General features: G+C 39.9%; 1 protein-coding gene across 2 annotated transcripts in view; it reads right to left on the bottom strand.

The window, feature by feature from the left end:
* Positions 1–17,899, bottom strand: part of DNAH5 (dynein axonemal heavy chain 5) — a 246,615-nt gene that overhangs the window by 28,788 nt on the left and 199,928 nt on the right. For both annotated transcript variants that reach the window (XM_089776436.1, XM_089776437.1), the window contains 9 exons: positions 15,868–15,982; positions 15,221–15,411; positions 13,541–13,662; positions 11,517–11,666; positions 10,865–11,110; positions 8,843–9,062; positions 8,106–8,311; positions 3,422–3,625; positions 2,662–2,877 (listed from right to left, as the gene is read on the bottom strand). In XM_089776436.1, coding sequence (XP_089632562.1) covers positions 2,662–2,877; positions 3,422–3,625; positions 8,106–8,311; positions 8,843–9,062; positions 10,865–11,110; positions 11,517–11,666; positions 13,541–13,662; positions 15,221–15,411; positions 15,868–15,982 — 1,670 coding nt within the window. The remainder of the gene's footprint in view (positions 1–2,661; positions 2,878–3,421; positions 3,626–8,105; positions 8,312–8,842; positions 9,063–10,864; positions 11,111–11,516; positions 11,667–13,540; positions 13,663–15,220; positions 15,412–15,867; positions 15,983–17,899) is intronic.

The following is a 17,899-nucleotide window of genomic DNA, read 5'->3' as shown; positions in this document are numbered from 1 at the left end:
TCTGCCAACAGCGGCCAACACCAGCTACCCTGGAGGGGATGGACCAAAAACAATGACCAAGCCATTTGTCTCATGCCATCCATCTCCAGCCTTCCACAAACAGAGGCCAGGGACACCGTTCTTACCCCCTGGCTAATAGCACACCATGGATCCAACCTCCATGAATGTATCTAACTTTTCTATAAACTCTGTTATAGTTCTAGCTTTCACAGCCTCCTGTGGCAAGGAGTTCCACAGGTTGACTATTTGCTTTGTGAAGAAGAACTTTCTGTTATTCGTCTGAAGCCTGCTACCCAATTCATTTCATTTGGTGTCCTCTAGTCCTTCTATTACGGGAACTAATGAAGAACTTTTCTTTATGCACCTTCTCCACACCACTCACGATTTTATAGATCTCTATCATATCCCCCCTCAGTCTGCTCTTTTCTAAGCTGAAAAGTCCCAGTCTCTTTAGCCTCTCTTCATATGGGACCTGTTCCAAACCCCTTATCATTTTAGTTGCCCTTTTCTGAACCCTTTCCAAGGCCAAAACATCTCTTTTGAGGTGAGGAGACCACATCTGTACACAGTACTGAAGATATGGCGTACCATAGTTTTATACTTCCCCTCCTCCTTCTTCCCCTGGCTTCCCCCTTCCAGCTCCTTCCTCCCAGGTTTTCCCCTCCCCTCTCCCACCCTGTCTCTTCCCCTCTCCCACCTCCTTTTTCCAGTCTCCCCACAGGTTAATCTCCACCCCCCACGCCCAGTTTTGTTAAATAAAGAGAGTTTCTATTTTTGAACACACGTGTCCTTTATTTTTTACATCAGGAAGGGGGGCTAGGGAGGGGTAAGTGGAAGGAGGTGAGGGAGGAATGGGGTACAAGCCCCTGATGGGGAGGACTGGGGTGGCTCTGCGTCCTCCTGGGGGTGGAAGCTCTCCTGCAGGGTCTCCTGGATCCTGACAGCCCCCAATTGACCACCCCGGATGGCAGCCTGCGGCAAGTGCAGCCGGGCTGATGGCCGAGTGCTGTGATGTGCCGATTATGGGCACTAAGGGCACTCCAAGACAGGACTGCTTTGCTGTCCCTCATCGGGGTAGACAAGCAAGCGGGGAACCCTGAGAACTGTCTGTCCGGGGTGGGAGTCGGGTCCCTTTAAGCACAGCCCTCGGCTAGCCTGAGGTAGCAGCTCCACACTGTAAGTCCTAACCTGATGCCCTGCTGGCACCTGTTCTGGCCAGCCTTAACTTCGGTTCAGGGTCCACTCAATGTGGACAATCTAGTTCGAATTAGCAAAATGCTAATTCGAACTAGTTTTTAGGTCTAGATGCACTAGTTCGAATTAGCTTAGTTCGAATTAACTAATTCTAATTAAGTTAGTTTGAATTAGTGCTGTAGTGTAGACATACCCTCAGGAAGCTGACTGCATATTTAGAGGAATGAGAATATTAGAGCATCCCCAGTACTTTTACAGTGGGAGAACATTTGTGGAAAATATCATATGCCCTTTCAAGAATTACCTTTGCTAAAACCGAAGTTAAACCTCTTGTCATCCCCAAAACAGGTGCTGACTGGCCAGCAGCAGTGCAGTCTCTCCATTTCAATGGCCAACAATACTGTCATGGAGGAACAACGCCAAGCCTCCATGTCAACCAAGAGTGCCATTTAGGGAGGGCAGAGAGGGCTAAAGCCCCTCATACTAGGACATTATTTGCTCTTCTTCCCCTCACTATCGTCTAGCAAGACAAAAGTACATAATTTTCTCACTCCTATCTCGTGAGGGGATGGGGCAGAGGAGTACATTATTTAAGCTGTTGTACTCTCTTGTTGCCCCTTGACACTAAGGAGAAGGGGGAAAAGAGCAAGCAGCATCCTGGAATGAGGCACTTTACCCCTCACACAGTCATCCCTACAGCATAGCCTTGATGCCAACACTTCTAGTCTGTCTTCTAATGAATTAAAAAAGTACAGCAACTAATCCCACACGGAATGGCTGTCGGCACAACATGGGAAAGCACCTATTGCAACTACAACTGAAACCAAAACTCACCACAACTGAGCCACTAAGCATTGTTGTTGAGTCAGTAGTTACTTGCACTCATTCAGTTCCAGTCAAGTTAAGATAAAAAGGTTCCATGAACACAATTTCAGTCACTTGCATTCACACACACACACACACACATACCCCGCCAATCTGGCGAGCCAGTCATTTAACTGTAAAGAAACATATATATATATATATATATATATATATATATATATATATATATATATATATATATATGAAAACAAATTACTCCAATATCTGTGGTATCAATGATGAACTGCAAATTAAAATTTAGAAATTTTAATTTACAAACACAGCACAAGCTCTCCAGCGCAATGTTACCTAGTTTAGCTGAGAAAACTGCTGGTCTCACTCAGTGTAAATAGCAAATCAGAAAGGGGGTTAATTTTTAGCAAAGCACTAATAATCTATCGGTACAATTTTAGCAACTTCATTATGAACATTAATACCCCATTCAGGCTTCCTTATTATATATTTAAAGCATTTGTCAGTGTAAATGGATTCACTACAGGTTTTTAGAAAGATTATATGGGACTTTTCTATATTTTGGAGGGGTTTTTGCACATACAAGGCAAGAAAGTTGATGTCATTTATGACAGGATTTCATGAACTCACTTCAAAAGGTGCATAATCCGCAGGAAGCTTCTCCAACATATCATCAGCCAGTCTTGTAACCACTGCCTCTCTGGTCTCACCTCCTCCACTGGAACTGTCTTTAGGTTGGATACTGAGGATGGTATCCAACACATCCTTGGCAAGCTTGCTTTGGTAAGTAATATCAGCATTGGGATGTAACCCAAATACCTCAGGAGTATCATAAGCAGGCAGGCTCTAGATGACCAAAACCAAAAAATGGTAATTGGAGGTAAAATTCACAAACACTAACTGTAAAAAAGCTAGTAGAATAAAAGCAGTTATTATCCAATAACATAAAAAAACCTTATTTTCCTAATCTTGTTATCCTTGTCATTAGTAGTCTTCAGTGATTAGAACCCAGGGCTTCCTAAAACTTAACACTGATGCACAAACACTGCTTTCTAATACCACTTTGTATGCAACTTCCCCGATTGTAGTAGTCTTTTTCCACTTCAGTAATATTTCCTATAAGGTAGTGCCAGGAGCGTGGATACCTATTCTCTATTTCCCCTTTGATAATCATTTCTCTAGATGATACTCCTCTCAAAAGAGTTAAAAAGAAAAATACTGGCACAGCATTATAACCCCTTCACTAGCAGATGCTTAGGCAAGTATGGAGACAGAAGAAAGATCAGTTTAAAAGACTGAAGCTAAAGCAAGATGCTGAAAGGTAGAAACAACTTGGGTGAATGTTTATTAGTACTGTTTTCATTTGGTAAGAGCTTGGTAGTGTACAAACCTGTATGTACTGAAGGTACTGATCCACTGTGGTGCATTTGGGTATGTTGTACCCTTTGTAAAAGCAAAAGTCTTGACTGAACATGTTTTCACTGAACCAGACCTTAGCAAATGTGTTCAGCAGTCTTTTGTCATAGTCATCAGTCACTCGACCTCCATACTGGATCTCACCTACCATATAGCGAACAGTATTCCAGGAGACACCCTAAAACAAAAAACAAATATTAATTATGGGTCAACCTCCCTGATACTCTCCTCGCAGATGTACATAAACAGCTTGCCATCCAACCCATTCCCCAAAATTGGGGTGGGCATGGATCATGTTTTATGTGAAGAGCTGATTTAGGAAGATACGGTCAAAAAGCAAAAGCTAATTCCATTAAATCATACATAATTGAACTATATTATTAAAATATTTGTTATAAAACAGATCATTCTGAAATACAAAAACCAACTTTTAGCCAATTAACACTATTTAATAATAAAAAGAAACTCGACCTTCAAAAGAGACTCAAAAGAGTTTTTAATCTGCTTAGTATTCTGGCAAATAAACCATTAGAAATCTTTTAACTCTTTAAGTATGTAGAAAATAAGGAAAAAATAAGTTAAAGCATTGGCTATGTAAAGTATTAAATAAGGCTTTCACTTTAACAACATCCTTTGGTTTCTCTAACTACAGAAAGTTTTTAAAAGTTTTTATAAAAAATTTTAACAAATTTCTTTCTTTGATAGTCCTTTGGAAGGTATAAAAGATAGAAATAATTGTCCTGTTTGGGGGAAAGGGAAGTTACTTAAGATAGCATGGATCTCTTATTGCTGCTGCTTCTGCTGTTCAAGTCTAATTTTTTTTCTTGAATACAAAACAAGACACACACATGCAAAAGGGAAGAAAAAAGGATAGCAAAATAATGGTAGCTTCTGCTTTTGGTGCTAACTCTCACTTTGAATCTCACTGCTGGAAAAGCATAGGCCCGGCACTTGGTCTTATCAGCCATTCCAAGACCTGGCATCAGGTTGCTGTGGGCATTGTTTTTAGTTGCCCTTCTGGTCACAAGTTTGCAGCAATGTTGTAAAGTCTTGGTCAGCTAAGTCAGAGTCTGTTTACACAGAAGGCAAAAGGAGAGAAATAAGCAGAAGTAAGGTGGGCAAAGAAAAGGACACATTGGGAGGCCATGAGACACTTTCACATCCCCAGAGGTGTCGCTGGGTCCTCCCACTCTGTTTCTGTCTGGTCAGGACATCCCAGGATTGGGACAACAAAAGCCTAACAATGCCATGGTGGATTCTCAGGTTTCAAGAAATGAAGGGGATGACGCCATAATGATAATGCTTGCTGTGATGTTTCACCCCCACATTTTTATGGAAATATGTTTTTAATATGAATATATATAACTCTAATATGCTTTACGTAAAACAAAGCAAGTAACCCTTCAAGAGCCTGTAATCCTCTGAATGTGTATATTCTATTTGTGTACATATATCATTCTTGTAAGTGAAGTTAGAAATATAAAGTATAAACCTGTTTTATCAATTCTAGATCTTCTAGTGAAAGCCATCAGTGGTACGTAAGAAACGTAATGGTCCAGGACTCAAGACAATGAGCAGTAAATAGTTTTGGTTTTTCTACAAGTCTAAATGGCTCTATAAAGACGTGTGACCCTGCCATGTGGGGCTGGAATCCATCTTGAATTTTTTTTCCACCAGGGAGAGGAAGAAGAATGGAACAACGGATAACAGCCCTGGGGAAATTCTATTTAAGGTGTGGGAAGAAAAGAATGATTGGTCTTCAGCTGGTTTTTTAAACTGCTTCCCCACCCTAGGAGGATACATAATTACACCCGGAAAAAAAAGAACTGTAACAAGAGGGGTGGACAATCACTGTTGGGCCCAGGTCAAAAAAAAGGTCAGCTCTGGCTTGTGAAGAACTGTACCTGAAATAAGAACTAGGGTGAGAATTATGACCTCCAATCATCTCTTTTAGGGCATGCCTACACTAGGAAATTTCAAAATAACAACTCTCAGAAATAACTGTTTCAAAATAGCATATCCATACTACAGGGAAGCTTCAAAATTAATCCCTTAGTGTGGATGTGCTACCTCGACTTAGGAGCCTTAAGAAGCACTCGTGAGTAATTCCTTTGAATCACTCTGGGAAGTGGTTATTTCAAAACAGCGGCGCTGAAGCGCCCACACTATCACTATTTCGAAATAGCTATTTGAAAGTAAGTGTTATTGCTTGTGGGAAGCAGGAGTTATTTAAAAAAAAAAACAGCCCGTTATTTTGAAATAACGGACTTGGCAGTGTGGATGCCCAACTTGTTATTTCGTAATGGGGGGGGGTATTTCAAAATAATACCCTAGTGTAGACCAGGGCTCAGTGTATTAGGCTTAGCTGATGTGTTTTGTTTATTTTTGTTTAGTAATTTTAATTGCTTTAATCTGTCTGTTTTCATACATAAATCCTGCTTTTTTATACTTAATAAAACACTTGTTTATTATCAAACTCAGTGTAAATAATTGTCACCTAGTGGGTTTCAACAGCTGTGCATATTAAGAATGTTAAGTATCATGTAACAGACTATTCGAATAGCCGACGCGGTGTTTCAAAGTGGCAGCATCACATGGAGGACTCCAGGCTTCGTGCAGTGCTGCCGCTTTGAAGTACTCCCATCTTCTGCCCCCCTTGCTGCCTCTATCTGATAGACACAGCAAGGGGGAAGAAGCGACTAGTCGACTATCCTGTCAACTATCCAATAAGTATTTGTTTATCAGATAGTCAACTAGTCCTTAACATCCTTAGTGCATATCTCTCTTGCACGGATAAAGAGAGGGAACTCTATGAGTTTTCTCTGTGTGTAAAATTTTTATCCTGTGTGTCAAGGCTGTTCCCCACTCTGGCATGATGAATGCAGATGTTGGAGGCCTGCAAGAGCACTCCAAAACCTTGCCTCTACAGGCTCTGGTACAAAAACTTTCCCCCAAAATCCTAATACCCAGATTTAAGGGAATCTGCTGCAACCAACAAGTGCTTCTGAACCCACAACCAGGGGTGGACACTCGAAACCAAGCCCAGGGATACCCCCAAGCTCTTTTTCCCCAAAAGAGTTTGAAAAAGAAAAGAGAAAAACAAGCCGCAGACTCTGGTAGCTGACCCCTCAGTCAGGCATGCAGATACACACAGACAGACCTTCCAGGACACAAAGAGCAACCGATACCAGTTAATAAGGAAAAAGAAACAATAGTTTATTATCAAAACAAAACTACAGTTGCAAGCATTGTAAATTGGCTAGATGAAAAGAGCCACCATTGATATAGATACTCAGGGAGAGTCCCTGGGCTGAAGACTTAGTTACAAAAGAGAAAAAAAAACACTTAGCAAGCTCAGACATTGTTTCCACATCCCCAAACAAGGAAAACAACAAACTCTGGTGGACTATCTAAACTTTCCCTACTTACACATTTTAAAGAAGTCTGTGCTTGGAGACAGAGGTGTCTCCCATCTCCCTCCACAGTTGAGAGAAACTGCTCTGAATCTCAAACAAAGGAGAGAGAGAGAGAAAACCCCTCTTTTTTAGTTTGAAATTCCTACCTGCATTGTTATTGGCTGACCACCGATACCATGCTAGGTACAGAGTTAACCCCTTAGTCACCAGTTGCTGGTCAGCACTCCTGCTTATGACAGAGTAAAATGGATTTATTTGGGGGTTTGGGTCTATTTGGGGTTTGCTCCTGGATGCTGACAAGTCCCTGTAACTGAGCCCTCCCACAGCTGAGCTGTTACCACTGTCTGTGTTACTTCATTGGGAGGGCTGTTTTTACAACTCTGTGCCTTTGTTGGGGAAGAATGGAGCATCTGACCCAGCAGAACAGAGTGGTGGAGTACCCCAGAGAGCAGGTAGGTGGGATCAGTGGGTCAGAAATTGGGTGACAGTCTCCAGGGTAACTCTGTGATTCAACCCATCACATCTGCTCCTTCATATTTGCCAGTCTTTCAGTTAGCCAGAGTCTGCCAATTTCCTGAAAAGTGTTTTGAGAACTCCAAAAGGAGAGTGCCAGGTGGAATAGTCCTTCCCCTCATTATTTTGTCCACCAATTACATCTGTTTAGAGTTGCTGATTGGTCATCCCACACTTTCCTTCATTAGCAAATATGATCTCAACACAATCCTTGGGTTATATCAGAAAGCCTTTTAGATTGGAGTAATTCAGTCTGTTTCCCCTGTGCACTTATTGCCGTCTTCGCCCCCCTTGCCTCCACAACATTTATTGTTACGGATTATTTTAACATTTTATGCATTGCTAGCCATTTTCCACAGCTTGCTCACTACTGGAATAAGGCTACTAGTCCCCAAATATTGTTTCAGTTTACAGCTTCCATTTCTTACCTAATTATATATTTTGGACTAATAAAAATACAACCCCCACAATCATAACTAGAAAACATAAGCATGGTTAAAAACCCGATTTAAAAAGATATCCCCACTAAGTAGTTGCATTTCTATTTCAATATACATAGATACATTTTCACTCCTGGGGCAACTTATATCTAGAGTTAAATGAACAATTTTTTTTAAATGTCACATTAATTCCTGCTTGTATTTTCAGTTGTTTGGAACAATCCATAATACCCCAGCTACCCAAATACTGAATATTCTTATGTATTTTCCATGAAACTCTATTAAGTACCTTCTTGATATCCAAGTCATCTAAATGATTCTGGATGAACTGCACAGTGGCATTGAAGTCAGCCTGGTTAAACTCATAGGGGATGTTCCAACCTAGTGCTCCAAACTTGCGTCTTTCTTGAACCGTGGAGTGCAAGAAACCAACAGCGTATAACAGTGGTTTCCATTGGACCATGTTACTGACATCCAGGAGATCCTGGTTCAAACCTGTTGGAAAAAAAGTGGACATCACTAGCCATGAACTTTCAATACTTTACTTTCAATATGATCCATTACTAAAATACCACTCGTGGTGGTACTTAGCTTGGAATCTCTCCGGAAATGCATTTATTACTTCCCAAAGCACTCCAGTCTGCGCAAGGGTGTTAATTATTAAATGCCATATTAAAAAGCATTTTAACAAGGTATTGGGGATTATAATTTGTGGGGAAAACATTCCTGTGTTTATATCAGATGACTTCAGACAAAACTTTCAGCAGCTCTCCAGTTTCTCTCAATTTTTTTTTAATCATCTAGCTTAATTTTATGGATAAATTGTGCCCTAGAATCCATATGCACAGCTCTTGTTATGAGCTTCAACAGAGAACGTTTACAGGTAGTGTCCAAAATTTCATCCTGATTCTACCAATAACTGCAACGCGATCACATGATAACATAATTGGGGATCAAAGGAAAGTTGTATTTAATTGAGGACTGCTACAAATTATTTTTTATTCCCTGTTGATTTTTTTCACTCACCAGCATAGGTTCTCTTCAGACCAGCTTTGAGCCCCTGTGGAGGTTCATTGGTGAATTTAATGGACATCTGAAGAAGGGTAATGGGGAACTGATGGTGAACCTCAGTAGTCATCCACAAGCGAAAGTTCTCATGGACAGTCTCAGTTTCTATAATAGTGTCCATCAGCTCATCCAAAAATTCAAGACCTAGGTGGCAATTCTGAAGAAGTGCCCATCCTCCCTAGTGCAATCAAAGAGAACAGGATATGATGTGCATTTGAGTAGTATTTAAATTTATTTGCAGATTGAAAACATTAACATTTCATTTATCAATAAATTAGAAATATGAATTTTTTTTAACTTACAGCATGGTAATTAACTGTATCCAACAACTCTTGTGCTGCAAGGTGAGAAGAGTTTAAATAGTATATTCCTACACTTTCCAATTTTAAGCTTGTCAACTTTGCACCAAGTCCTAACCAACTCAAACTAGTGCCTTTCAGAACTTTATATTTTCCTGTGTAAAATTGAATATCTAACAGCCAGTTCGCATGCTAATTGTACAACTGACAAAGTACATTCTGTCTGTAAGAAAATGCTAATGACAACCCAGATTGTATGACAAGAATGGTGAGTTTACCACTTGCAAAACAAGGGTACTTAATCCTCCATCCCGTATCCTTGATTCTCAACTTTGATTATTATGATTTCTGACTTCTGATTTCTCAATGGATCTTTGGAACCTGAGGACCTCCTAGAAGTAGAGGTTGTGTTTTCCTTTCACTACAATGAATAGTTGGGCTAGAAGTGAGTTCAGAAATACATGCCATGACATGCTAAAGCCTCTTACATGGTAACCAGCACACATACCACACACAAAGTGATAAACGTATCCTAGTGAACTAGTGACCTGATCAATCCAGCAAGCTGGGGACACTAAGAAGGGATTAAAACAAAAGAAACTGAGTGTGACCATAGCTCTTCCCACAAAATACACCTTCTGGATTTGCAAAACCTATGTTTCTTCTTGTTCTGCTTGTAAAACATCTGCTAAATGAGGATTAATTACATGAGACACTCAAGCAGGAGCAACAGGAGAACATACACCTGACTAAAAAGCTAATAGGGCTCAATAATGTCAGACCATTAGGTAGAGCGGCATCAGCACCAGATGGATCAATTGTGTGAAAAGAGAGAACACCTTATTTCTTTTCATCTACAGGAATTTTTATCCTCCACACTCCTCCAGTTTTTCTTCTTCTTCAGGGAAAATGGAACCTTCCACCCATTTTGGATCTGGAGAAAGGTTCAGTGAAGGGCAACAAAAGATGACCAAGGATTCGGAATAGCTTCCATATGAGAAAGGATTAAAACAAATAGGGCTGTTTATCTTGGCAAAGAAATGACTAAGGGGGGATATAGTTGAGATCTAAACAATCATAAATGGTGTAGGGAAAAGTGCATAGAAAAAGTGTTCCCATAATACAAAAACCAGGGGCTATCCAATAAAATTAACAGGCAATTGGCTTAACACAAGTCACTACTGTGACCCAGTACGGTAATTCTTATGTGTTTGCTTTTCCACAGAAAATCACAAATATAAAAAGTGCTCTTTGTAAGAGACATGACATTTGGAAGCTCTGTCAATATTTAAGCTCTGTCAATATTTGTCAAAAATATAGTAAAACAAATGTAAAAGCATTCTATGAAATGCCACTATACTAGTAATGAGTAATCATTAAGTCATATAATGATGTTAGCATATCATAATCAGCTAATAAAGTCTCATTCATCACAAGCATTTCTGATTGATTGACTATTTGATGTGAAGGACCGTTTGATTTGGATTTTATCATAAACACTTTTGCCCTTAGTCTACCTTTATAGGAGGCAGGTCTATTGTTTAGGAATTCAAATTACTTTTAAAAACAATTAGATATACATATGCCAATTGTCTATCAGAATGTTCTATTCAGGATTATAACACATTACACATTGTAACCACATACTGGCAAGACAAAAATAATTTATGCTCGACCTTACATGTGCCATGGTCTGGTGTAAAAGTTTACGAGCATGGACTTCTTGTCCCTGACCCATGGAAACATATCGTGTCTCTGTCTTCAATCTTTTCCCCAGAGCAATGATTGAGTCAGTAGGATCCGAACCCATGGAAAGAAAGCAGATGAGAGGTGTACGTGGATCTGACTCTTCCCATGTCTTCTCCAAGTCCAAGATAACTCCTTCTGCATATTTTTCACCCATGGTTTCTATGATATACTTCCTAGCCTATATAAAAAGTACAACCACATCTATTAAATGAGGCTGCAAATTACACAAACTAATCACCAAATTTAACACTGCACTTAATCCTATAAAACAGTATCCGTAATACAGTCACTATAAAACCATCATGTGCATCGTTGACAAGATGAGGTTTCAGAAAATGCTATTGAAAACCAAACTGATTATAGCCCTTTTTTGTGAAAACATAGTGAATGGTAAAATCTTACCATTAAGCTGAAGAAACAAAAATACACTTGATCGAATTCCTGAATCATGGACCCAAGTGATGCTGGGTAAAGGTGCTAGTATTGTATATTTCATACACTACTTTTGAACTTAATTAAGTAGTTCCTACAGGAAGTTATTAAATCTGAAGGAACAGACAAATTATGCTGGCATATTAAGGTACCTGAGCTATGGTTCTATCAGGACACCAGGATCTAATAAGGAGGAGACGTCTGAAGCAATCCAAAGACTGATCATAGCCACTGGGAACAAGTTCTTCTTCTGGATTCTCCTTATCAAACCAGATTTTCCACTGTTTCTCTGCTCTTGAAATCTGTACACATAGGGCAGAGAACTGCATGTCACAATACAGAAGGAATCATATTACAACAACCCACAAATTCCAAAACATCCAGTGAAGGTCAGACATCAGAGGCATACACGTTTTATTTATTAATCTTTGTTTTTATAGGGTGTAACAGACTCAGACAAGTTGGCTATAGTGGTCTGATAGAAGGCAGATATACTGGCTACTGATGACACATTTACACAGCAGGGCTAAAGCCAAAATAAGCTACGCAACATGAGCTACATCAATTGTGTAGCTTAAGTCGAAATAGCTTATTACGGCTTTTGGCACAATCTACACAGCAGAAAGTCTGAGAAAGAGAGCACTTCTCCGACTTCCCTTATTCCTCATAAAATGAGAGTTACAGGAGTCAGAGTAAGAAATCCTCCAGCTCGACATTATTTTGACATTATGTCAAAATAACTGCTTTTAGTGTAGACATGGACTATGTTATTTCAGAATAACTGATGTTATTCTGACATAATGCTGCTGTTTAGACATAGCCTGAGTGAAGAGTTTTTGTTTCATGAGGGTCCATCTATGCTGCACCTGGAGTGCAAAATAAGCTATGCAATATGAGCTATACAATTTGCGTAACTTATTTTGAATTAATTTTGAAATAACTTATATCGAAATTTGGCGCTGTCTACACAGCACTTATTTTGAAATAAATTGTTATTTCAAAACATCCCTTACTCCTCATGGAATGAGGTTTACAGGGATGTCGGAATAGCGAGCTGTTATATTTCAAAATAAAGGGCACACTCTTTATCAAAAAGACGTGAAAAAGCGCTTTAGCGTAGATGTATCCCAAGTGACCAGGGCAGAGGCTGCTGCAGCGCAACTGCACCTGGAGCCAATTAAGAGCATGCCTGGAACAAGAGAGAGAGAAAAGCTAATCCAAACACCTGCAGCCCTTTAGTGACCTTATGCGGCTAGGTTAAAAGTCTTCCCTTCAGAGCGGGCACGGGAGCTAAGGAATGGGAGTGAGAAGGTGGATTCTGGAAGAGCAGGAATGACATGGTCAGGTACCAGGAAGAAGGTGCTGGGAGGGGTTGTCTGGAAAAGTGGCTGAAGAAAAGGCTGCAATGCTGGTAGTAGAAGAAACACTGCCTGTTGCTACTGCCTTAGGGTTCCTGGGCTGGAGCCCAGAGTGGTGTATGGGCCCGGGTTTCTCCCCACCCTCTCCACACCACTGCAGAGGCTACCCCGAAGAGAGAAGATTGGGACAAAGGAAGGGTTTCACCCCAAACCCATTGACAGGCCTATGATGAGAAGGGCTCAGTAGGCTGCCACCCTTGTTTCTAGTAAAGGGTGAGAGACTACGTGAAAGGTCACAGCAAGCCACTGAGACAAGCACAAGACACCCTTCCCCCTCATGGCAAAACCAGAGCTCTGCCACAAGAATTACTGTGGCTATTAGTTGAAACAAATTTTTAGATTGAGTACAAAACCAGGACTATGCATTGATGCCCTCAACCAAACTACTACATCAAATACTCACTAGTAAGTGATGGGAACAGCAGTCAAAATCTACGGATGCATCTAGGGATGCAGGAAAGCTTGCATCCCTATGGGAACAGAGTTAATGTTGTATTAATGATGAGAGTTGGGAAAATGTTAAGCTGTCTATGTGTTTATTGATGAAGGACAGAAGCTATATATTATTAAGTGGTCTTTCTTCATTTACTTGTTTTCCTGAGTTCGTTTATAGGTGTTTTTGTGTAATAGCCTTCATTGTTTGGACCCTAATTTTGTATATTAATTTAATTCCAATTTTCACAGATGATTATAGACATGATCAATGATCAAGAGTTGCCTCTTAATTTATAGAGTTCTTTGTAGATACTGTTACTTACCTGGTCCAGAACATCTGAGAATTGTCTAAGTTTACTGAGTTCTACCAGGTTCAACCAAGTCATATCAAGAATCCATTTAGATGGTTTAGGAGGACAAGCTTTAAGGTCCAGAGAAGCACCACCTGTGAGGAGTAAAGCTATCATTAGAGCCTTTTCTAAAAATAACAATTTTCCAAATAAGCAATATTTTGATCAATATAATCTAAATATTGAGACCATATTCTACATGCATTTCTATAATAGATGAAAACTCTGACAATTTTTTTAAAATGTCTGTTCTCAATTCAGTTTCCTCAGAAAACCTTTCAATTTGTATGAACAAATTTTGGGAATTCAAAACATGAGGCATTTCAACCAAATCTAGTTGTTGTTTTTATACACACACTTCTGAAAAAAAGATGTTTGAACATGCAAGACCCCTGCCAAAATTGAAACCTTGCTTCACTGAAGTGCAAATCTTAATTTACACAAGTTTTTTGGGTTTTTTGTTTGTTTGTTTTTAAAGCTGCCCTTTAATTTTTTCTTTTTTCATTTGCATTAAACTAATACTGAAAAAACTATATTATTCAAAGCTCAATTATCCAAACATCATTTTTCTCTCCTAAAGGTCACTTTCAAGCTAGATTAGGATGGAGGAAGAGGATCTACATGTGTCACTGAAGAGAAATGGGCAATGAAAAGCTATGTTGTGTTGTGTTCCCTCCCTATGGGGCATCTGGTATTGGTCACTATCGGGATACTGGGCTGGATGGACCGTTGGTCTGACCTAGTATGGCTGTTCTTATGTATATAAAAGATTTTGTACCAACTTCAGGTAGTCAGCATTTGAAAATCCAAGTATCAATTATAGTCTTTCAATGAGAATGTTCGTTGTCCATCTTGGACCACCTCATTTGTTCTCTGCTTACTAGTTTCTCTCCTGAAGATTTTTTCTAACACACCTGTGACCTAAGCCGCCTCAAACTGCCACTCCTTTAGTCAAACTGTCAACCACTCCAAAAGTCAGTTCTGCCTGGGGAGCAAGACTGAGCATAGGAACAGAGACACGTTTTTCTTTTAAACCATAAAATGTTGCATGTATTTTATTGCATTAGAAATAAGACCAGTATCTCCTTGGAAAGGGAACAGGAGTGCTTAGCTTCCCAGTGAGGCACATGGCACTTGCATGAAGATTACATCAGTAAAGTCAATATTGTTTTGTACAGGAAACATTTTTTCTTCAGAAAAGCTTTTTAAGTCACTAAGAATTGTTTTACATTTAGTTTTAATTTCACTATCCCATGTACCCTCTGCATTTGCTGAGAAGCCAAGAGTCCGTTAGTGTCCACACCTTTTTTTTCCAAATTTTTTTACCCCAAAACACACACATACTGAATAGTAGATAGACTACCTACTTCAAAGTCATCTGGAATCATGCTATGAGATTGCTTGTTCACATCTTATCACCTCTTTAATTTCCAACAATTACATACTCGGAGTTCAATATTATTTCCATAAGATATCAGTACAGTGTATTACTGTATCACTAAATGAGCTGTATAGTGTGCATTCTTTAACTCTTCTGATTTTTCAGAAGCAGTAACACTTGACAGGCTGAAAAGCCATACCTATATAAGAGTGGCTCATAGATATTGCATAACAATGTATTTGCACACTTTCTAATTATACAGTTTTTCTGACCTTTAATAAGTGTCAGGAATTCTTCATGCTTCACTCTGTTTCTCTGCATGTCTATTTTCAAGGTAAGAAGTAAGGTGAACAGGAATTTGTGCACCTCATAAAGTCCCCTGGCAGCATACTTATATATTTCATAGGTCATATGATCAATTATATTAGTTATTCTTTTACTCATAATTGGGCTCTTGATAGACCTGTTCAAAAGGAAAATCTGGTTCAGTACCGTTATTGTTTAAGTTTATAGGAAGGCTTTTCTGTTAAAAGAGCAGGACAAGTATGCAGCAAGTTCTAGATCATCATTCTGAACATCTCAAAAACGAACAGATTACAAAGACATATTGCCAGACAGCAGAATACTAAAACAGACTCTACAACTGAAGCAATTTATCAGACTGCTTATCTCCAATTAGATCCATTTGTTTTGGAAAGACTTATTTTATAAAGAACTAAAAACCTGCTCATATCAGGGTCAACAAACAAAGCTTAGGAAGCACTAGTAAGCAATTACATTCTCTAGTTCTATGTTTCCATGTGGGATGCATAATTAAATAGAAGTGGGAAAGCCCCATTTTCAAGGGTTGCTGTGGTTTAGCTTATTAGTCTTTTTCTCCTGGAAAAAAGTCAGCTGATCTTTCAGTAATGTTATTTACCTGGCTAGAGAGAGGTCAAATAGTCCCAAAAACTGTCGAAGTGAAGTCTGATACATCACATTGACCATACTCATCTCAGTTATAAGGAAATATAAGATGCTCCCCCTTGTTGCAACTGAAAGATGAAGAAAAAAGCTGTGTTTAAAGCAGAAAATGCAGAACAAAAAATGCAGTTCTCTAAACTGAGTGCATCAAGTGTAATACTGTTAATGATGACAACTAACACACTTTTAGTTGTATCATTCAAAAGTGGTTTAGCATGAATTCCAGTCTCATTTACAAGACGGTAAACAATTAAAAGTGTGATTTCTATAACTAATACATCTGATGCAAAACCCAGTTTCCCAATACAAGTACACTCAAAGGCTATGTCTAGACTGGCATGATTTTCCGCAAATGCTTTTAATGGAAAAGTTTTCCGTTAAAAGCATTTGCGGAAAAGAGCATCTAGATTGGCATGGATGCTTTTCCGGAAAAGCACTTTTTGCGGAAAAGCATCCATGCCAATCTAGACACTTTTTTGTGCAAAACAAATCTGAGCTGTCTACACTGGCCCTTTTGCCTGAACGGGAGCAGCATAGCATTTCCACAAGAAGCACTGATTTCAGACAGTATGAAGTCAGTGTTCTTGTGGAAATTCAAGCGGCCAGTGTAGACAGCGGTCAAGTTTTTTCGCAAAAGTAATTGCTTTTGCGGAAAAACTTGCCAGTCTAGACGCAGCCAAAGGGTACCTAAAAGCTGCATTTGGATGCTCAAATCAGTGCTTAAATGTACAAAATCTTGTTGAATGTGATTAAACACCAATCGAGTTTCCAAATGCACTTCTTAGATGTCCTATTATTCTGGTCATGTGAGAATCTGGCCCATGACATTGGAACTCCTTTTCCTTTAACCAGCCAATCCGCAGTCAGGGCTTTCCAACTTTCTGAAGGAGTATAGCCATTTGGCAGGACTGGAATGTGGGCCATCTAAGCTAGGGGTCAGAGCAGGAGACAAATTGGACCAGATACAGGAGGTCTGAGTTCAAAACAGATGTATGGGTGAAGTGAGAGCCAGGCGTCGAGGGGCAAGGTGAGATCAGGTTACCAAGATACCAGACATGGGTACCAGATTATAGACAGCAATTTAGAACAAACCAGGCTGTGAAGCCATGTCTAGCATCTACTGCAAGCAGGTTCTGGAGGAGAAGCAGACAGGAGAAGAGACAACTCCTCTTCATGGCTTCCTAGGTTTTACACTGGTATTGACAGTCAGTAGTTTCTGAAGGAATGCCATTCAGGCCCTGCTTGGCAGTACTTCCTGCCGTGCCTAGTTTTGCAGTGTACTCCCTTGAATGCCCAGCTTAAGTCTTCAGCAGCAAGGAAGAGGTGCCAGAGACCCCAAACCTCCAACCCTGGAGGGTTTCACATTGTCCCCCAACTGGGAATCCTTTCAGGTTGGTGCCAGTCTAGAATTGTGAGTTTTGTGGAATTATCTCACACCAGGTCAAGGCCATAGACACAGGATTCCAAGTGCACAAATTGGGGCCATAGCTTTTCCAGTCCACCAGATAATACAGGCAGTTGCAATTCCATAGAGGATGGGATGCGTTTTGTATTCCTCATCACCTGGATTTTGGCTGGTGGAAGTGTCAGGGAAGAAATTCTCAGTGAAGGGCTTCAAAAAGAAACATGGAAAACTGGATGTAATTTGAGAGATTGGGGATGTTTCAGCTTGACAGGGGATTAATCTGCTAGCACAAGGGAAAGGGACCCAGGAACTGGTAGTTCAATTTATGGAAGATGTTTGGGAGCTAGTCAGATCTTCTATCCTACTATGACCTCCAGAGCTTATCATCACCCATGGGCTGCATGACTCTTAGTCTCTTCTAGGTGGTTCCTGAGCTCTTCCTGAATAAGATGGATCTGTTGCACCTATTTGGTGGCAGTGGGGTTCAGGGAAGCTGCTGGGTGAAAATGGGGGTGGACCCATAATTGATGATGAAACCATGTAAGCATGGTCAGAGCTGTTGTGTATGTGGCAGGAGTACCAG

This window comes from Pelodiscus sinensis, chromosome 2, assembly GCF_052426305.1.
Source record: "Pelodiscus sinensis isolate ZL-2025 chromosome 2, ASM5242630v1, whole genome shotgun sequence".
Classification (NCBI taxonomy): Eukaryota; Metazoa; Chordata; order Testudines; family Trionychidae; genus Pelodiscus; species Pelodiscus sinensis.
This window is presented reverse-complemented; position numbering and strand designations above follow the sequence as displayed.